Source organism: Saimiri boliviensis, chromosome 1, assembly GCF_048565385.1.
Source record: "Saimiri boliviensis isolate mSaiBol1 chromosome 1, mSaiBol1.pri, whole genome shotgun sequence".
Taxonomy (NCBI): domain Eukaryota; kingdom Metazoa; phylum Chordata; class Mammalia; order Primates; family Cebidae; genus Saimiri; species Saimiri boliviensis.
In genome coordinates, this window is record NC_133449.1 from 181057169 (window position 1) to 181079498 (window position 22330).

Sequence of the window (22330 nt, forward strand, 5' to 3'; positions counted from 1 at the left end):
CAGATGGAGTAAGGTTCTGATTAGCTGACCTTAAATCACATGAGCTCTTAAGTCAGACAGATGTGACATAAGAAGAACCAGATAGACCTTTGTTGCCTTAGAAGAGGTAAAAATGTGACCACAAAAGCCAAAAAAATGTGGGTGAATGCTAGAAGCATAGAGGAGCAAGGAAACATCTTCTTCCCTGCAGCCTCCAGAAGAGAACACAGCCCTACTGATATCTTGATCTTAGCCCAGTAACTCATTTCAGAATTCTAACTTACAGAACTGCAAGAATACACTTGGGTTGTTTTACAATACTGTTTGTGGTATAATAGTCTGTTATGGAAGCCAGGAGAAACTAACCTGGGGTCACAGAATTGGTTTCACCTGTGAACAGGCTTCACTGTGCTGGTATTCACTGAGCCCTTAAAGGTTTGGGTGCAGTGGAGGAAAACAGTTTGTGAGTTAAATTCTCACTATTTCAAATATGGTCCCCTCTGAACAGCACTGGTAGAAACTGCTCACTTTCTTAAAATGTGAGATGTCACCTCCGGCTGCACAGCAGACCTACTGAGTGAGCATCAGTATTTTACCAAGATCCTCAAATAATTTGCATTCATATTCAAGTTTGAGAAGCACTAGGTTAAATTTAATAAAAACTATTTTTAAAGGTAAGAAATATTTGACTCTTCTTTTTTGACAGACAAATGGTTGAAAAAAATATTTAAACACACCAGGTTGCTATTTGTTACCAGTGACAATAGGAAAAATAAAAATATCTGCTCTTGAAGAATGAAGAAGGCCTTTCACCCTTCAGTAAAATCCATCTGCCCCTACCTACAAAGGATTTTCCTACTTTGAAAACTCCCGTGAGTTGAAAGATTATAAATGTCAAGACTTTATTACCTTAAATAAATATTAGAATCCCTGGAAGAATACTCATAGAGCCATCTTGTGGAGGACAAAATAATTTCAATCACAATACATTTTCTTTAATTACTTTAATATAAAAGACAGCAATGTTCCACATTTCACATATTTGAAAAACATTTCAAAACCTTCTAATAAGTATTTAATGAAAATAAATTTATCGAAGAGTAACAATGACCACAAAATTAATACTATTAAATCATTACTGATACCTTTTGTATTATTAATATTTGGAGAGCAGGTGGAGAAAATATAGAACATGAATATTTTAAAATGATATTCTACCCAGGCTTTATCTTTTTGCTAAATCTTGTAGATGTTAGAAGATGTATTCAAGATGGTTGTAAAGATATTCAGCTAAAGTCATACTTCAAAGATGTTAAAACAGCCCTTCACCAATAATGTAATATTGCAAACCTTTCAATCCCAATCCCATCTGTTTACAAAATTAAAATAAACAATAATCCAATGGGCTTTTCTTGGTAAAAGATAGAGTTAAAAGAGAGAACATTAACAGAGAATTAGTAACAGTGACCAAAATTAAAAATCAGTATAATCAAGAAAGATATGTAATTATTCAGCATTATTTGGTATGGCTAGATCAATGCAACTCACTCAGTAAGTGGACAACATTGTGAGGGGAGTGGGTAACATGATCCAGAGTCCTGTGTGTAAAATTCTATACAATAATCTTATTCCAATCAATCTGGAAAGTAAAAGCACTACATCCACATTAACATTACAACATCTTACAGTAATATAAAAGTCAAATCATTATTGGTACTTTGTTTTCTTTAAAGTGCACAATTTAAGAAAACTTCACAAGAGCGTGCACTTTGGAAAGATACGATCAGAGTACACAGTATAGACAAAACAGGCACCTTCACTGTAATTGTTTTAATAAATAAAAGCACATAAACAAAACAGGAAGGTAAGCAGCACCTGCAGCCTTTGACATTTGTAACTAAATGCTGGTACCCAAATGGTCTAGCTGGTTAAGTTTCACTAAGAGGCGCAAAAAGGAGCCGTTTTTGACTTAACATTTTAATTCTAGTAGAGATAAGAAGAGCTTGTGTGGGCTTACAGTCCTTCCCCTGACTGTCTTTCACCAGTGTATTGCACACCAGTTCTTCAGATGTCCTATACTTTGGAAAGCAGACCCGATTCTGGAGCACTCGCCTTGATTAGATTCTGAATTTCCTTGAATTTTGGATGGTCCTTATCAGCTACCAGCTGAAGCAGAACAGCCTCACTTGTGGTCACTATGATCCCGGTTCGAGCTAGACGCTTTAACAAAAAGATACAGGCAAATCAAGAAATAAGCATGAGAATGAACACTATTTTAAAAGAGTAAGACTATTCTGGGATACAATCATTAGTGTCCTCTACTGAAACCATGGTTCCCAGCCATACCATCAAATTCAACAATGGGGATGGATTTTAAGACCAGCCATTCCACAAAATCAGTATGATTATTCTTAATATAAGTAAAGTGAACTAGGAACAAGTAAAAGTGAACAGGTAGCCAATTTTATGTCATATATGTGCCCAAAACAGGGATCATCAAGACTAATGACTATAAAACATGAGATTACAGAGAGAAAAGGAATGGTTGGAAACTATACGACCATCATTAAACATTTGGACATTTAATGGCTACTATTTCCCAAATGTTCCTGGCAGGTTTGTGCTTCATCTCTTACTCATTCATTGACTCAAATGAGGCCTGCTTGTGACTGCTTTTTATTATTATTATTATTATTTAAGATCTGGGATACAGGTGCAGAATATGCAAGTTTGTTACATAGGTATGCACATTCCATGGTGGTTTGCTGCATTCATCACCCTGTCATCTACATTAGGTATTTCTCCTGATGCTATTCCTCCCCTAGCCCCACACCCCGACAAGCCGGTTGTGTGATGTTCCCCTCCTTGTGTCCATGTGTTCTCCTTGCTCAACTCCCACTTATTAATGAGAACACACAGTGTTTGGTTTGCTGTTCCTGTGTTAGTTTGCTGAGAATGATGCTTTCCAGCTTCATTCATATTCCTGCAAAGAACATGAACTCATTCTTTTTTATGGCTGCATAGTATTCCAAAGTGTGTATGTGGCATATTTTCCTTATCCAGTCTGTTACTGATGGGCATTTGGGTTGGTTCCAAGTCTTTGCTATTGTGAATAGTGCTGCAATAAATATACATGTGACTTCTAAATTTATTAAACTTTTATTTCTAATTCTACTATTGAGATTTTTTAAACGGTGCCTCTGTCTACTTTTCCCCCTCTGCAGGTTAATTGATATAATATATAAGATCATGATGCATATTAATACTTATGCCTGGCATTCCTGATATTCTGTAGCTATTTATGTTTTAAAAATAGAGGGGGGTGTAATATTCCTAAAGCTCCATTAGCTGTGCTATTGATATAATTATAGCTGTCTAGGACATTTCATTAGTAATCAATTATCCAATTTCATAAAATTGTTTAATTGGATTAAAAGTACTATAATAATTCAAATGATGGTTCTTAATTTCTTTTTACTGCACCAAAGCATCTGACTTAAGCATGTGAGTACTTTCCATAATTAAGAGTTCTTTTATCTAGAAATTATGGGTGGTAAAAGAAACAATTATGAGTGTAAAGTTTAAGCATGTACTCCCTGGATGATAAGGGAACCACCACTGCTACTGCCATCATAAACACTGTAGTATCACTAAACAAGAATGGAAAATTCAAGGTTGTGAAGTTTCATTGACAGGTCAAAGAATGTCCTTGCCAAACTGCCCCAGTGGAATCATAATACTAAGGACAGAAACTCAAGGAGGAAAAGAGAGAGAAAAATGACAAGAAAAAGGGAGGGAAGGGAAAGAGGAGAGCAAAGAACAAAAAGTCAGGGGGAAGGGTAGAGGGAAGAAAGGAGAAAAACACAAGAATTCTATAGCACAGATTCATTCTCTGGATTCCTTATCAGAAAGGGGGGAAAACATGCAAACTGTTACCACACAAAGCATACACGTAAAAAGCATGGAAGACAAAGTAGTTAGAAACAGTTTCTAGGCAAGTCAGAGGAAAAAACCCAGGAAGCACTTGCAGAGTATAAGTCAAAGTCTTCCTTCAGTGGCTACACATCAGCAGACTGAACCTTTCCACTGGTAGCTCTTTATTTGTATCCCTAACAAGGTAGAATAGCATATAAGCCATAACCTACTTGTCAGAAAGCAAGCTTGGACCTCAACGACCAGTACAGGAAAGGGTACAGAGCAGCTAGCCGGAACTCTGCAGGAATTAAAACAACGGCAGGTATATATGGGGGTTGAGGGCCTGGGGTAAGGCTGTTGGCTTAGACACATATGAGTTATTTCTGAGGATTTTTTCAAGACTTCTGGAAGCCCTAATTTCCTCCTCCTTGCTTTACAGTCAGCTGATTAGTCACATCGAAAACATTCAAAAACATGAAAAGATCGTGTGCTTGCTTCAGACAGAAAGGCAGATAATAAATAGGACTAGCTACAGTGCAGTTGTGTGAAAACAACACTGAATATCTAGTGTTTCATATCCAGCTCTCCCCATCACCAGCTGCTTGCCCTGCCCAGCCCTGCCTTCCCTACTGCTCACTGTGGAATCAGCTGACTTGCAATGATTCAGTCTGAATCAAGGACTAAATCGCAGGCTTTCAGTGTCTGAGAGAGGGCTTTACACTGCGTACTCCAATGTGCCAATGAAGGTTCTCAATCATCTTCCTAGTTCTTTAGTGAGTCAGGAAGGAGAGAAATCTGTTCCCAGGCTAAGGAAGGAAGCTGGTGACCCTGGAAGAAGCCTGTCTACAATGCCCAGCCTTCCCTAATACTCGGCTGACCTGAGCCTGGTCCATTATAGCCTAACAAGCCTCAGTGATGCTGAGCGTCAGGTCACCATGGCAGGGGCAGAGTGAAAAGTAAACATCACAGAAACACATTTTAGGGAAGTGACACCTATACACTATTACTTTGCTTCTAGATTGAGATGTGGCCAATACTGACTAAGTTTTAAAATAATCTAGCCAGGAACCTATGTTAGGGGAAGTTGTAGCTTAGCAAATGCAGTTTTTCAATCTGGCTCTTAGCTGTTCCCCAGTGCCTGCCCTTTCCCAACCAGAAAGGTGCCTGAGCAGAGAGAGAACAGCAGTGGCTTTCCAGACCTACCTGGCAGGTTCCTGCCCACCATCCTGACAAAGTGGGTCCCAAGCCCACTTTCTGTCCTGGCTTAAAAAGGGCAATTAAAACTCTAGCCATTTAATGCACACAAGTATATGTGCAGGAGACTTCTGAAGTTCTCCCCTTACACTTGCAAAACTAATACAACTAGGCCAAAGGAAAAGAAAGGTTGTTCTGACCCACAAACCTAAAAAATGCACGTGCACTAAGTCATGAAAGCCGCAGAGGGGGAAAAAGACTTAACCCATTCGATTTCCAAGTAACACTAAAACTCCCCAGATGTACAAGGACATCAATTTCAATAGAGAATTTTATTCTCTTATTCTTCATGCACTCTACAATTGTTAATTGAAAGGAGTCAGGTCTTTCAGACGACAAATAACCCAGAAAACATTTATTGAAGAAAGCACATGCCACAGACCCTGGTACAGTGAAATTTCAATAATGCAAACTATGAATCTTATAATAATCTCAACAGGCAATATAGATAGTCTTGGGAATTATCTTAAGTAGTTATGTTCTAAAGAAACAGAGAGGAAGAGGCAAGGACCGCAATGGTATTTTAACTTTCACAGTTAAGGAAACAAAGAACCCGTAACATTCCCCCTACCTCCTCAAATTTAAGGACAACGTAAATGACCTCCATATCAAATCAAGACTAAGAGAAAAAAATCTATAATATGGCAGGTCTCCCCTATCACCACCTGACTTATCTATGATCGGTTTTCCCCTTTCAACCTCAACACTTTAACCCCAGGCAATGCTGGTGCTCCAGGCCCTTCCAAATCCACCCCAGACAACAGATTCTTTCTCTCCCTTCTCAGAACATTCCAGGAGTAGTCCCTTTTGAGGCTAAAAGGTTATGTGCTTAGACATCTCTGGTGACTAACCTCATGAAGACAACAATCAGTAACAAAAAAAGCAGCAGCTAACATCTGAGTATCTACTGTGTCATGCACTGTCCTAACTGCTATCAATATATTATCACTCTGTTCTCACAAAAATCCTGTGATCTTGTTGCTATTAGCATTTCCATTTCACCAATGAGAAATCTGAGGCATAGAGACTACACAATTTGTTCAAGGATACAAATTTATAAAACACCAGAACCTGCATTCAAACCCACATTATCGCCACATTGTGTGGATTCCTAATCCAAGAGATTGCAGACTGCCTCTCAAAGAATGGTTCAGATGAGAATTACGTTTTCAATCTCAGTCTTGTGCAAAGACAGAATTGTCAATCAAAATTTTACATGAGTTGCCGTAACAAAGACATATCTAACAAAATATTAATGTACGGGAAAAATGCTTGAAAAAAGTATTTTTTTAATAAGCAAGGAAGTTTGTTTTGTGTTTTTCATTTTTTACTTCCCGAGTTCTGGACTTCGGCATTACAAGAAAGGGTTATCCACAGTGGATAAAAGAGCTGCTTGTTGATGTGGTGAAGACCTGACATTAAAGTGTTTAAACCCAGGTTACTAGGAAAACTTGAAAAGTAGGAGTTGATTAACTCATGACTATAAGAACAGATTAAAGGTCTGGCCAGGAGTGGTGGTTCATGCCTGTAATCCGAGCACTTTGGGAGGCAGAGGTGGGTGGATCACCTGAGGTCAGGAGTTTGAGACCAAGCTGGCCAACATGGCAAAACCCCATCTCTGCTAAAAATATAAAAATTGGCATGGTGGTGGGCACCTGTAATCCCGTCTACTCAGAGGTTGAGGCAGGGAGAATTGCTTGAACCTAGAGGCAGAGGTTGCAGTAAGCCAAGATGGCACCACCGCACTCTAGCCTGGGTGACAGAGCAAGACTCTGTCTCAAAAAAAAGAAAGGATATGACTAAAGGTCTTTGTTGAGATTGAAAGAAGCAACACTTATAGTACTTAACTACCAAAGATTCTAATAGTCGAATGAATTTGAAAACAGCTAAACAAAATAAATAATTTCCATATAATTTCTGTTTGTAATCTCAATATAGGATTCTGCTTCAGGAATAGTAATAAGGACCCTAAAGCAACTGCTGTGGCCATCTACCCGCCTGCTCCCCACCACCCTGTGGCCCTGTACTCCTCCCTTCTTTCCTCTGACAAGCTCCTCCCCTTTCTCATTTGCTCTATCTTACCACCCTGGCGTACACGCTAGGCTAAAGGCATGAGTTAGCATTCCTACTTGCCTACACACAAGGCAGTCCACAGGCCAGACTGTGCAGGGAACACAGGAGGGCCTCAAAAAACCAAACCCCTGTATTTCCCATTCTTAATAAACAGTTAAAGAACTCAGCAATTAAATCCACATGCACATTGCTCTAAAATTATTACAAAATTAGAATTAAATATGAGAGAGATCAAACCACAATATGGAGTGAATGTTTCCCAAGATTATGTGGCAAGTCTTTTAAAAGTCTTGTAAAAGAAAATGCTTGATATACTACTGTTGGGCAATGCTGACAGAGAATTACACACTCCCAGAGTCTATGGGACATGGTGACACTCTAATGCCAGAGTGCCATGAAGCACTGTATGTGAGTGGTGTCCACAGTCAATGATACACCTCCTAGTCCAAGAAATTCAAGTCTGAGGAAATCTAACAGTCATCTCTTGGTATCCATGAGGAACTGGTTCCTGGATGCCACCCGACCCCATACCAAAATCCATGAATGCTCAAGTCCCTGATATAAAATAGCATAGTATTTGTATACAACCTATGCACATCCTGTATACATTATCTCTGTATTACTTATAATACCCAACACAATGTAAGTGCTATGTAAATAGATGTTACTCTGCACTACTATTCTATTTATTTTTATTGCTGTGATGTTAGTTTTTATTGCTTTTTATTTCCGATATTTTCTATCTGAGGTTGGTTGAATCCACAGACATGGAACCTGCGGATACAGAAGGCTCACTACCTAATGTTAAACCAGGTTAGGCCTGCTCTGCTGTAGCTTTTGGCTAGATGAGTTGAACCCCACTGAGCTATTTTTACTTTGCAAACCTTTAAAAAGTTTAGGTTAGGCTTCTTGGAATATCTCCTAGTTTATGTATAAAACTAGGGCAAAAATATGACGAAAGATATAAAGGAGTTTGTGACAACGTAAGAAACCTAGATCTAAGGAGGAGATGAGACATAAAATGGGATATGGTGGTGAGGCCTTAAGGGTCAGTCAGTGCACAGTTGAAATCAAGCAGGCTGATGTTGCCAGACAAAACTCAAATTTAGGCGGTAAACCTTTTATTACTGTTAAATATCCAGCATTCTTCTAATTTATTTGGAAAACCTGACAAATGATCTATTTCCAAGCAGTACAATTACCTCGAGGGCAAACATCCTGTCCATCATGCTTCTTGATGAGGTGGCATCAGCAACAATATGAACCTCAACTCCTCGGCCAACTAGCTCCAGGGCAGTTTGCTGGATGCACACATGGGTCTAGCAGGAAAGTCAAAAAACTCGTATGTAATAACGTGGCAAACTGAAAGGAGTTTACAAATGTGCAACAACATGACAATGTAGAAAGAGCACTATAAATCATCTAAGGACATTGTTCTAAATCTAGTTTTGCTTCTAATTAACTACATAATCTGGAGCATAAAACAGTATCTCTGGCTTTGGTTTATTCATTTGTAAAATCAGGAACTAAATTAGACCAACGTTTCTAATACTAAGAACCTTAAACATAGGCTTAGAGTTCTGCAAGAATTTGTTACGGATTTTGCTCCATGTGATCTGGATGACCTTCACATAGCTGATTATTAGCACTCAGTTCCTGTGCCACTTTTGAGTTTATTTCTTCATTCACCCTAAGTTCCCAACATGAAGAATGAATCTGCAGTCTTGGAGACTGAGAAGTTAGCGGGAAAACTGAGTCATTACAAGGCACTCTGCAGTAAAGGTAGGCCAAGTTAAAAATAACTCATGCAGGCAAAAAAATACCCAGTTCATATCATCAGCAAATGTATTATACAGATTCCATCTCTGTAAGTACTAACTTGTGATAATTCATTAACAGATACTATAGAGTGAAAACAGGCTTCAACAATAACTGAATCATACATTACAACCAATGAAAGTACATTTCAATGATGCCACAATGTCAACTTTATCTTCACATGACGAGAGTTGTGGAAAATTATCAAATGACACTTCATTAAAATTAGCATTTGAAGGACTACTCAAAGATAATTGTGATTGAGCATAAGGTCTAATGATGATGAACAAGCAAAAAAAAAAAAAAAAGGGCAAAGCCAGCAACAACACTTAGTACAACATATTTATATAAAACAGGCTTCTTCTCTACTGTCTCAAAATACAGAAATATTGAACATACATCTAAACTTGACGAAATAGCTTTCTACTATTAAAACCTACTACTATGAAACTTAACTTCAAATTGTCTTAATCGCATTAATATTTTTATTTCATTGTTTTTAGTGTTATTTTCCTAATTTTTAATATTTTAGTTTAATGGTTGTTTAAAAGCAAGGAATAAATCAATTGAAATCAGCAATAGGAATTCATTTTTATGTTTCCCCTGTAAAAAGATACATACATAATTTGAAAGACAATGAACTACATAACCTCCAAGGTTTTTCTAGCACAAAACTATGACCTAACTGAAATCCTACAAGACATAAATTAAAATAATGCCTTTGGTGAAAATACGTTCCAAACGTAGTAGTTAAAAGTACAGGACCAAGAATCGACCAGCCCATATACATTCAAGTCAATTATACAACATCTCGGTATTTTAGTTTCCTCTTTAATATGGGGAGACTATTGAGTATTTAGCTCTTACGTGGCTATGGGCGACTTAATAAATAAACAGCTATAACATGTTCAGATCAGTGCAATGCAAATACTGAACATAACACATGGTGGCTATTTGTCCTCATTATTATTGTCTACATGGCATACAATATACGAAATTACATTTTACAAATACTGAGTCTTCTATAAACAATATTGTGCTTAAAACATAGTAACAGGTACTTACTTCTACTCCAAATAATACAACACTCCTGACTCCGGGAATCTCTGCTAATGCTGCTTCTACTTCTGGTAATACCATTGAAAATTTGGTCTTTGGAAGTACTAGTTTTACACCTGTTAAATCGATTTCTTGAACAGTGCTCCCAAGACCTTTAGGGTACTGCTCTGTTACAATAACTGGAATTCCTAAAATCCGGGCCCCTTGCAACTGAAAAAAATAACCAAACACAAAAACAATTAGCCATATACATATGTGTGTATATGAGTGTATATCATGATTCAGCCAATAAGAACAAATAAATAAACAAGCATACCAATCTTTGTCCCACACTAATAATATCCCCAAAATACTTGATGGCTGGTCTGAACCTTTCTTGCATATCACAGCAGAAAAACACAGTGCTTGAAGGTGTAAGATTTCCCAGAGTAGTGAGCTGAGGAAAAAAGAAAAAGAATGATTTAGCCCTTGTTATACAATGACATTTATTTTCAGTGGAGGTCACTAAAGGAAGAAAAATGGTCCTATTGTTTGACCCAGTAAGTCAATTTCTACAGCTATTATTCAAAAAAAGTATCTGAATTATAGAAAAAAAAAAATACCCAAAAAGATGTTCTCTGAATTGCTTTGAATAGTGGAAATTAGAAATGAACCAAGGACCAACGATACAGAAATGGTAGAACACATTTTAACACTTTCACATGACAAAACATTTTTTAGCCAATTAAAAAACATATGTATATATGTTTTTAAAGAATTCATACAATTCAAGGAAAAAGACACATAATGTTAATTTTTAAAAAGTGCAGTTCAATAGTATTTTAATAATGTAAAAATATGAGTAAAAGTAGAAGTATAGTACATTACAATATTAAGTGGTTATATAATTAGGGATGTTGGTAATTTCTTTTTTTTTTTAACCTTTCCTATATTTTTCTAATGTTATTTAAATACATTTCCTGAATGTTATGTAAAAATGTTTCTTCAAAATCAGAAAAAGTGTTACAATAGAAAAAGATCTGATGATGGTGCTGCTTATAAGCATAAAAAGTAAAACTTAAAATATCCGTGTCAGGAATATAAAAGTTAAAACAAAAAACAGATAGAAGCAGATCCAGAATTACTGCTGTCATTGATATAGAAATATGAAAATGCTATTCTCAAGAATAACTTTTAGAGTTAAAACAAAATGCAAGGAAATGTTATCAAGCACATCACTGCTGTTAAACGAACTGTCCTTTACTTCACAAGGAAGAGACCTGTATCTGACATCTCCATTTTTAAACTATAGTTATTGCAATAAGGAAAGTTAATGCATTAAGACGGAAAGTGGGTATTAGATTACCGAGCCTCATATTAATTGCTGCAGTTGGTCTATAACAATTTAGGCCCAATATGGATCCACCAAAAAGCAAAAATCACCATTCAGTATGAGAATTTACTCTCACTGGAGTCTCAAAAGTCTGAGGTGCTTTTCTTTCTTTCGCAAGTTGCAGGAAGTTCTGTAAAGAATGTGTTCTGGTCCTGAATGAACCATTATCAATACCATTACCAGCCTCTCCTTAAATCATCCCTCTAATTATCCTATTTTGCTTCCCCCAAAACCACCTACAGATAACAATTATAAATAATATTCTAGAGGAGTCTTTGTCTGGATTACATGGTTTGTCTTCACCAAAAGCACAGCCTTGGACTCTCCTTAGTATCTCTGCAGGTGGTTGACTCTTCGGAACCAATTACTACATGAATTAAATTAACCATTAAGAAATCTTTAATCCTTAATGATGTAACTGTTCTAATTGGTTAGCATTTTGTTTTACCTATGTCCTGGTCTGAGGTACCCTGGCACTTTAATCTCCCTCTGGTACTGACTCTATAGATGTTTATTAATTAGCCATGCACAATCCAATACCAAATTCATGTTAGAATATGAGAGCCATCTGTAATTCTTACCCCATATATAGGGTTTTCCTACTTTTCCAATAAAGTGTGATTAAAATAAATACTCAAGCATATTATATAGTCTAGCTTTGGCTATTTCCTTGCTTAATTTTTTAATGCAAGTATTAATACTTAAGCATATTACATAGTCTAGCTTTGGCTGTTTCCTCACTTAATTTTTAATGCAAGTATTATGCCTCCACTTTAGCCATTTTCAAAAGTAGTGACTAGGATCTTACACATAAATGCATTGCTGGGAAGGCTAATTTTTGTGCACTTAGGATACTATTTTAAAAACCAATTGCTAAATTCTCTGTAAACATTAAATACTGACTCAAAAGGCTCAATATCTACATTTTTATAAATTTGAATCATGGACTCCTACGCATTCACAATGTGTTCAGAGCACACTAAATAAAGCAGTTTGTAGTATTTTGAATCTTTTCTCTGTCAGCTATTTCAACTAGCTATTCAAATTTTTATAAATTTGAATCATGGACTCCTAGGCATCCACAACGTGTTCAGGGCACACTACATAAAGCAGTTTGCCTGGAGCAGGCCTACTGAAATAACCACAATGCAGCTAAGCCAATCTCCACAACAGGTGAGAACCAGCCAAAAAGAAAAAAGTATGATAAATAAAATTCCCAGGCAGTTGCCGAAACATGGTGGAGGCCATTGACCAACATGCTTAGAGCCTACACTTGCTTAGAATTCCAGCTCTCAGATCCTATCTTATACTGTATTGACTAACTCTGTATACATTCTTAAAAAGTTTGGTTGGTATGGTTTCTAAATTCACAGAAGGTTATAAACAGCAAATCAGAAAGGAAACTGCCGGAGGCAGGCAAACTGACAGCAGCAAGAAATAATAGCTGACAGAGAAAAGACTCAAAATACGATAAAAACAGATCAAAACTCAAATAGTGCTACAGTCTAGGCCTCCAGTGGAGGAGTAAAAAGCTGTTCTAACTTATAAATTAGGAAGACATCATTCCAGCACACTCATTAAGAAACTGTTAAATCATATATTTCAGAAGGACTACAATATAAAATATAAATGGCCAAGATATTTTTAAATTGAGGTATTTAAAGGAGTAAATCCTTACCTACCCAGGAACCCTAAATATCCAGAGTTGTGATCCCCAGTTCTTGCTACGTGGTGTTTCCCTGCCCTTCATTTTAGCCATGAGTTCTGGACAGGGGACCGCATCAGATGTGTCATATTAGACACAAATTGAGGAGGTCAAAAATATAGCCCTAAAATCCTCACCACTCTACAAAACCTTTCTAGTATAGGAACTTACCATCCACAAACTTTCAGTAAACAAAGAATACGGTGGCAAGGCATGTTTTTACAGCAGAGTACAGGTTACAATTTACTGAATAAAAAACATTCCTACCTTTCACAGACATTCTCCATATCCTCTTGAATAGGATGTGGAGCATATCTATGTAAGATGTTTAACTCCTTACATCCTCTTGAACGTGGCGGCACTTAGTACTTTGCTTCTTAAGAGTAGAGTCCAGAGGGGAGGAGTAACTTTACAATGGAGAGACGTGACGACTATGTCTCAGCCAGGTGATCAAGATTAATGTAATTAATGACATCATGTTAATAACATGTACACTTGATATGAAAATGACCCTCATGAGCTTCTTCTTGAAATTTCACAACCCCAGTCCATCAATTGAAAATAACATCAAATGAATCAAAATTGAGGGACATTCTATCAAAATATCTGACCAGTGCTCCTCAAAACTGTCAAGGTTATTAAAAGCAAATTCTGAGAAACTGTCACAGACTAGAGGAGCCGAAGGAGACATGACAACTAAATGTAATTAGTATTTTAGTTTGGATTCTGGAACGGAAAAAGGACATTAGGGAAAAGCTAGTGAAATCTGAATAAAGTGTGGTTAACAGTAACGTACCAATGTTGTTTCTTTGGTTGTGACAAATGTACTGCAGGAATATCAAATGTTAATGTTAGGGAATCTGGCTGGGCATGGTGGCTCAGTCAGTAATCCCAGCACTTCGGGAGGCCAAGGTGGGAGGATCACTTAAGCCTAGGATTACAAGAGCAGCCTAGGCAACACAGTTAAACCTTGTCTCTATAAAACATGTATTTTTTTGAGACAGAGTCTCACTCTGTCACCCAGGCTGGAATACAGTGGTGCCACCTTGGCTCACTGCAACCTCCACCTCCCAGTACAAGTGATTCTCATGCCTCAGCCTCCCAAGTAGCCAGTATTACAGGCATGCACAACTGCACCAGCTAATTTTTGTACTGTTAGTAGAAACGAGTTTCGTGATGTTGCCCAGGCTGGTCTTGAACTCCTGGGCTCAAGTGATCTGACTATCTTGGCCTCCCAAAGTGCTGGGATTATAGGTGTGAACCTCCACACCCAACATACAAAATAAAATTTTTTAAATTAGCTAAACTTGGTTGCCTAGCTCCCCAGAAGGCTGAGGTCAGAAGATCCTCTGAGAATGGAAGGTCAAGGCTGCAGTGAGCCAAAACTGCACCACTCCACTCCGGCCTGGGCAACAGAGCAAGACCCTGTCTCACAAACAAACAAAAAAAAAAACAACAGGGAATCTGGGTACAGGAATATAGAAACTCTCTGTACTATCTCTGCAACTTTATTATAAATCTAAAGCTATTCTAAAATAAAAAGTTAATTTTTAAAAATGGCTTCCCTATGCTATGGTAGTTGGGGGAAAAGATGCTACTTTACGAATAACCTCTATACCTTACAAACCAGAAAGGAAGTTTTGAGGCTACCAAAAACAAACTGAAAAACTCTGCCCATCCAATCCTCCCAAATCCCCACCCCAAATCCACATGAATTCCAACAGGCTGTTAAAAACATACAACTCTCTAACATTTCAGAAATTTCTTACTTTGACTCATAAAGTTCTCTTAAACCAAAATCTTTAAGATAACTAAAAATATTGCCAGTAGCCAAACATTTACATGTTACAACTGTAAAACAGCAGCCCTGTCTCAGCAAATTAAAAGTTGACTGGACCGAATATCACCAGGAGTAAAAGCACAGCAATTACAGATCTATGCATATTTAAGGACTATGAAGAAATCACATATGAATATATGTATCTTCACACCTTCATGTATCTATATACCTACACGTAGTCCTACACACACATTTGTACATGATACATATACAAATATATATATTTAAATATAAAAAGTTGATCACAGCCAATGGCTTCCTCAAGCAAGAGTTTGAGAGATCAAATTCAAGTATAAATATTTTGTCCACTTTCTTAAGAACTGTCATAGCTGGGATTTGACCTTAGATTTCACACTCAAAAGACTTTTCATATCACCCAGCCCCATAGCAAATTACTCTAGGGATTATGAATAATTAAAATTTAGAACTGTCAATGTGTTACTTAAAAAATTTGGTAGTCTAAAGTTAGAGTCACAAAATAGGCATGATCTGCTTGGGAGAGAGTCTGGAAGGGGACCTGAGGGATCATTATTTCACTCCCAAGTGTTTCCAAGGAAATCTGATGACCACAGCTGTAGTAAGGCCCAGCTCCAGTGTCAACTCAGTTACAACAGAGGTCTGTGATGTGACTCCCCCAGGTTACAAATATTCCCTTTACAGCACAAGCCTCAGTAGGCATTAGAATCTGAGTCCAAATCTCAATTTCACTAATTTGAATTACATGACCTTAGGTACTTATCTCTAAATACAATTTCCTCATCTATTACACAGCAAGAAAAATAGTACCTACACCACAGGGCTATTTCAAGTATTAAATGGGCTTCATGTAATCAATCAATAAATGTATTAGGCTATTATAATGTCCCTCGTATATGAAAACATTACACTCTAAAACTCAGCATATGTCAAAAAACTTATTCTATAATGAGGTGAAATATTTACAATTAAGATCCCTTTAGAAATCTACAAATACGTATGTAGGTACACTAACACTGCATAACTTGTTATGTTAACATAATATGCAGAAGGAAAGTGAATAATAAAGTCATTCATGAAGTAGATTTCTAGATGTTACCAAGACCTTACCAAATCACTAAGTTGAGATTTCTTCGTGGAAAAACAGATCTGGGACTTTTTAATTTAGGCTGCGAAATAATACTTATTGGCTCTTATTTTTACAACATATGCATCTATTGTGAGCACTGATGTCACTGGCATAAGGTGACAACCCTATCTTACCAGTTAAGGTATGAGTTTTCTAAATTCCCAAGGGAGGCCAGCTGTCTCCACCCACCCCAGAGCTGAAGACTGAATGATTTCTTAAGACTGTGCCTCAGATTGGAGTGAAGGTGAAGCTAGACAAGCCCAGGACCACAGCGATGTTTGAATCTATGTTAGGATTCCCTTGGTTAACTAAACGCAAGGAAAAAAAAATGAAATGTAGATCATAGCTCCTACCCTCAAACACAGTTTATTTATAGGTAGCTCTAATGTATTCACAAGGAGCAAAAAAGTATACAATGCTTTAAGTATTATTCTGAATGTTATTTTTTTTAAAAGTAACACAGTCACATCTGACCAATGGAGTGGCGACAATTCAACAACCTCAGGGTCCAGCTGTCTCCTCTCTGAGCATTAGCTCATTTACCCACTCCTCTTGCCATGCTCCTAAGGCGAAGGTCCTGTCATCAAAAATCACTACCTTCAAACTATCAAGCCAAAGGCGGACCAGGTTTTTTTCCCCCTGCCTTCCCTTCCTTCCCACCATGAACTTGTTAGTCTCTTCTAGCTATAAAATGTTCATGCCGCGGTTTAAAATAATTATAACAGTAATAAACTCCCAAGAAAATAAAAGCTGGAGCACAATGCCTTGCCAGTTAAACATCTTGGGAAAAGGTCAAAATAACCTTCCCAGAAAAGCCCTCATCTTCTGGCCAAAGCTGCCAAAGCCTTTCCTGCTATGTAGAGAAGTAAAATCCCCTCACTGGCATCCTTTTTACACGTCCATTTCCTCTTATCTTCTCCCTGGGCTCTGTCTTTCCTGGTCACAGGCTGGAAAATGCACTGGTGGTGGCATGATCCTACATTTCCATAAATTCCCACAGTTAAATGTTTCCTTTCCTTTAAACTTTGGAAAATACCTCTTGAAAAATTAAAACTTGTAAGTCATAAAAACGACCTAAATTTCCGCTATCTAATCCTCTCATTTACATTCTTTCCCTTGTGTCTCAAAATCCATCAGATTTCAAGCATTTGACAAAGCTGCAGACATACAAACCAAGAATGAAACATGAGCTATGCCTTTAGCTACCTGAGCTATCAGCAGACATTGTCATTTTGAAAGAATATTTAAGAAAAAAGTCACCAAAAAACTTAGCATAGCCTAATAATGGCAATGGGGGTCTTAAGGATCAGTTCTTATTAAAACCACTAACAAGCAAGGGGGCAGTGTGGCAAAAGCAGCCACTGTGTTTGACAAGGTCATCAGCCACAGCAGTCAGTACAAGCATGAAGGAAACTCATACCGTGGTGCAAAGGAAGAATACATTCTAGACTAGCAGTATGTGAGCCAGGGCCACAGAGGGTCCAGGGCCCAAGCGTGGAGAAATAATAAATGGCTATTTATGCAACAGACTACATGTGGCCAAACCTGTGCTCTTTGTCCTTGACTCATGGAAGGGGCCTACCATGCCCAGTAACATAGACTCACTGATGGGCCACCTTGAGTCTTCCTAAGTGACATTTATTCCAAAGAACAAGGAACAAGACAAATGAACAAAGAAGAGCTGAAGTTTGTGGCTTGTTTTCCAGACGGCTCAATTCTCATTAAAGCATGCAAGCAGGAGTGCTGTGGTCAGCTGCAAGTGATGCTCTGCATATGCCTGGCTAGCTCCTCCACAGAAGGAGCCTAATATGCAGAGCCTTGCCTTATAACCTGAAGCAAGTTCCTCACCTCTACCTCCCTACGTTCTTCTGCACTTGCTCAAAGTGAAAGTTCACTTATTAGGTAAGGAACAAGAATTGAATCCAAGTTTGCATTCACCGTGCCAAGCACTTAAAGCTGTCACTCACATGTTTGCGCAATGAACTTATGGTCTCTTAGAGCCATAAAACATCCAAGTCTCTAGGATTATACTGTTAGCTTCCAAAGACTGTAGTACAGTAGTCATGACAAATATCATGACTTTCTCTTCTGAGATTATATACATATGCATATGTATTGTGTGTGTGTGTGTGTATATATATATATATTTATATCTTCTCATATATATATAAAGAGGTATCAGAAGGTATATACGGTATATGTGTGTATCTACATATATATCCCTTTCCTTTATCTACCTCTAAGCTAGGAGAGGCACCTGGCTGAAGATTCCAAAGTACTACAACTATTAAAATGAGATAATAGAGAAGAAAAAATATTTTTAAAGAGTTAAAAATATAAACATATAAATGTAAAAATGTAACTGATGCTTAACAATTATTGAACTAATTGGCAGAAAAAATTTATTCTTTTAAAGATGAAATAGAGTAATGCTATTGTTATTTTAAACATCACAGAAAAATGAACTATACATAATCTCCTATCCGAAGCAAAACATTTCAAAAGCCACAGGTGATCAGAATTATATAACACCTTTTGAGAATGTGCAAGTACTTTCAGGTACATTTCATTAATTTCTAGAATGTTTAATTAAAGTGTTGTCAGACCAAGGCCCTGAAATGTTCAAATATAAAAATTCTGCCTTGGAGGGGGTACTCTTACAGACCTGGGGGCTAGTTTAGAATAGCATTATTTTAGACAAGAGCCCCGCCTCCCTCCCTGCCATAACAGGAGATGCTTCATAAAGAAGTCTGCATCCTAAGTACAGTGCCAAACCTCTGCAGCTAGTATTTGGATTTTAGCCTTTATAAATGGACTTGTCAAAGGTGCATCAACATCTGGGTATTCTGGCAGCAGGAACCCAAATGGACTGACAAAGGCGGCTGCAGAGAGGTGTCAGACACGAAAACGCTTGTAGACATAAAAATGGGAGTCTTAACCACCTAAGAACTACAATTCTCTGTCTGGACAGCAGGTCAGATTCTGGGGTATTAGATCACTGCACTCAGTTCCAGGTTCTCCAGTGGTAGGTAGTGCAGTCTCTCAGACTTTGTCCTCTGAATGCAAGAACATTATTGAAGCTAAAGTACCTGCTTTGGACACTTCCGGCACGGGTGTTGGGGTGATAGGAAAACCATCAATTCAGCTGCCGACTACAGCTGAAAAAAGCTAGGGAATAATCCTCAGAAAACGGCACTGTTAATGTGTACAAAAAACACAGTTAGATAATAGGAGTAAGCTCTAGTGTTCAGTAGCACAAGAGGGTAACTGTGGTTAATAATTTATTGTATATTTCAAAATAACTACAAAAGTGAATTTGGAACAAAGAAATAAATGATAAAGGTTTGAAGTGATAGATATTCCAATTAACCTGATTTAATCATTACATTGTATGCTTGAATCAAAATATCACGTCTCCTATAAATATGTACAACTCGTATGTGTCCATAAAAACTAAAAACTAAAAAAGAAAGAAAATGACACTTAAATAATAAAATCTCTTTTATCCCCGAATCCCACATTTCAGTTTGGTCTTCTGAAAAAATGACTTAACAATTTCTCAGCTAAAGAAACAATATTGACAGTGTACTACCTAAATTACAGCTTATGTTCTTTCCTTTCCAAAATATAAATTCACCAGAGAAAGTCTTGATCCTAAAGAGGGCGGGATATCAACCCGCCTAGCATGAGAGCACGGCTTAAAATAAATAAATGCTGTTAAGTAATCCTCAGGTAGAACAACTTTCTCAACCAGCAGGACCAGGAACTCAAGGTCTAGCTTAAGTTCGGCATTTAAGAATTACAATCCTGGAGTCAAGTGACTTTTTCAATGCAAGCAACAAGATGTAATCAAATCAGTGGACACTTTACTAGGAGGAGGCTAAGCAAATGGTTATTTCACTTAAGATCAGGGAACTCTTAAGCCCAAGGACTTGAGAAGCTGGGAAGAGGAAGGTAAAAGGGTTTGACTCCCAAAGCTTGCGTTTCCGCAAGTGGTTAACACAACTCTGGGAACAAATCCTAAAACCAATACTTCCCACAATCTCATTTCCCCTCATTCCGCATCACCCATCGCCCCAAAATAAAAACAGCTACTACAGCACAGCCCTTTGGTTACGCAGGAGATGGGGACCTGCTCCTGGCATACAAAGCGGATGCGGACGACCGAGGACAGCACACGTGGGGGCGTTCGCGGGCGCGGAAACCAGTTGCGAGGCCCACACCCCCCGCCGGGGACAGCTGGTGACCATCACCTTCGGACAGGCGCATTCCCCAGCCAGCCCCGGTACTTGCGAAAGCAGCGCGGCCCTTCGGACTCAGCCAGTCGCGCAGGGCCCGGGGCCCGGGCGGCTCCGGGCACCTGAGGAGCGCGACGGAGGCGGGGACAGGGAAGGGGACAGGGACAGCACGGGAACGACTCGGGGACCGGGAGGCGCGCGGACCCACCTGGATCTGCAGCGGCACGAGGCGCACCTTGCAGCGCTCGCTCACCGCGAAGCCCTTGGGCAAGTCCACGTACTGACCCCACTCCTCGGCGAAGAGCTGCACCACGAATTTGCGGTGCATGTCGATCTGGTCGCCGTACAGGCTGAGGAACTTCTGGATGAGCAGCTCATAGCCCGCGCCGTGCGGCACCGACGAGGGTCGCGCGAAGACTGAGAAACAGAAGAGCACCGGGACCGTGCCCGACGGCGCCCCCGCGCCCACACCGCCGCTGCTGGGGAGCGCAAGGACCGCCGGCTCCGCAGCCGCCATGTTCCCCCGAGCGTCTGCGAGCTCCGAGGCCGCCGAGGCGCACCCAGCCGGCCGCCGCGGCCCCGCCTCCCGGCGCCGCCAGCCCGCCCGCCCGCCTGCTCGCGGAGGCGAAGGGGCGGGTCCTGACGGCCGCTGCTCGCGCGCTCTGCTCCCCGCCCCGGAGGGCGGGCCGCGGCGGAAGGTGGGGTGGTGGGGCCGGGGTGCGCGCGCCAGCCGGGGAGCGCCTGCGCCCGCCGGCCCGGTCCGCCCCCTCCAGCCTCCCAGGCCGCCGCGCCGCCGCAGCCTCCCGCTCGCGCCCCTCCCGCCGCCGCTCTGACTGCCGCGGGGCGCTCGGTGGTCTCGCAGACCCGAGGCCCTCCTAGGCTGCTCACTTGCTCTTTCCCCGGTGCTGCAGCTCACACAAGGGTTTGCGCCACCTTTCCCCCAGCGCTGGCCCTCCTCCCGGCTTCGCTCGCCTTCGAAAGAGCAGTGTTCTCGGAAGTCTAGGACTGTGGTTGGGTACACAGAACCGCCAGGACGAGTGACCTGTTGGCTCTGTGCAGAGGCACGCAGTCCTCGAGATGGCAGTGGTATCTTACAACCAAAGGGACGGTCCGATAGATACCCTAGGAAGAGCAGCTGAAGTTAATCCTTCTTTAGAGGGCCACCCAAGTTTCAAGTTGTGTCTTCTTTCAGTCCCATAGAACACAACATCTCCAAGAATGGATTTGTATTCTTGGCCTCCCTTCATCTCAGCCTATTTCCGGTAGAATCTGGATTGGGAATGTAAATATTAATCTTAAAGGCAGAAATCTGAACTTTATATTCAAACTTAGGATATCTGTTTTTAAGTAAGTAAAAGGGATCACTTCCAAATAAAACAATCCTCTGCCTTCTGCACACTGTACGGCGCTATAATTAACTGGAATTAGCATGCATTATGAACAGAATTTCCTTGGAATTGAGTCCTGTGAAGACAGGCATGCGTCTAAACATAAAATTAGATTTTAGGTATTAAAGCTGTCCTCTTAGAAAATTACCTTTAAGGCAGGGTTTCCCAGCTAGCACTGTTTACTTCTGGAATGTACATTTCTCTTTCTTGGGGTTGGGGTATCTTGTGCATTTGTAGGATGTTAAGCAGCATCACTGGCTTCTACTCCCACTAGATGCCTAGCGACTGCTCCTCCCTCTAGTCATGACAATCGGAAATGTTTCTGGGCATTTCTGATTGCCCCAAAGGGCAAGTTTGCACCCCACTTGAAAACCACACTACTTTAAAGTTATGAAAACACCATCCTTTGACGTTTCTTGTTCACTTGTACCGAAGCTACTCAGAAATAGTCACTTTTTCTGATTCTCATCAAACTTTGAGAGATCCCATTTAAAACTGTTGTCTGAACCCATCAGACCCAAAATGATGTTTTTTCCAGATAACATTTCATTGCAAGATATTTTATATGCAGATATGCTAATTTG

The 22330-nt window shown here is 39.5% G+C and overlaps 1 protein-coding gene across 1 annotated transcript; it reads right to left on the reverse strand.

Moving 5' to 3' along the window:
* Positions 1-968: 968 nt before the first annotated feature.
* ISOC1 (isochorismatase domain containing 1) lies at positions 969-20968 on the reverse strand. Its single transcript, XM_010339118.3, has 5 exons — positions 20567-20968; positions 10415-10534; positions 10105-10308; positions 8424-8540; positions 969-2199 (listed from the first exon to the last, which is right to left on the reverse strand). Exons 1-5 carry the CDS (start codon positions 20873-20875, stop codon positions 2053-2055), a joined length of 897 nt encoding a protein of 298 aa, XP_010337420.2. The 5' UTR covers positions 20876-20968; the 3' UTR covers positions 969-2052.
* Positions 20969-22330: the final 1362 nt, after the last annotated feature.

Bases quoted from the DNA above. Each gene is read 5' to 3' on its own strand.
- ISOC1 (XM_010339118.3), bottom strand. From the start codon at position 20,875: ATGGCGGCTGCGGAGCCGGCGGTCCTTGCGCTCCCCAGCAGCGGCGGT. The intron at 8,541-10,104 runs GTAAGTACCTGT...CTTTCCTGCTAG, and splicing joins TTGTATTATTTGGAGTAGAA to ACCCATGTGTGCATCCAGCA. The intron at 2,200-8,423 runs GTAATTGTACTG...TTTTTGTTAAAG, and splicing joins ACAGGATGTTTGCCCTCGAG to CGTCTAGCTCGAACCGGGAT.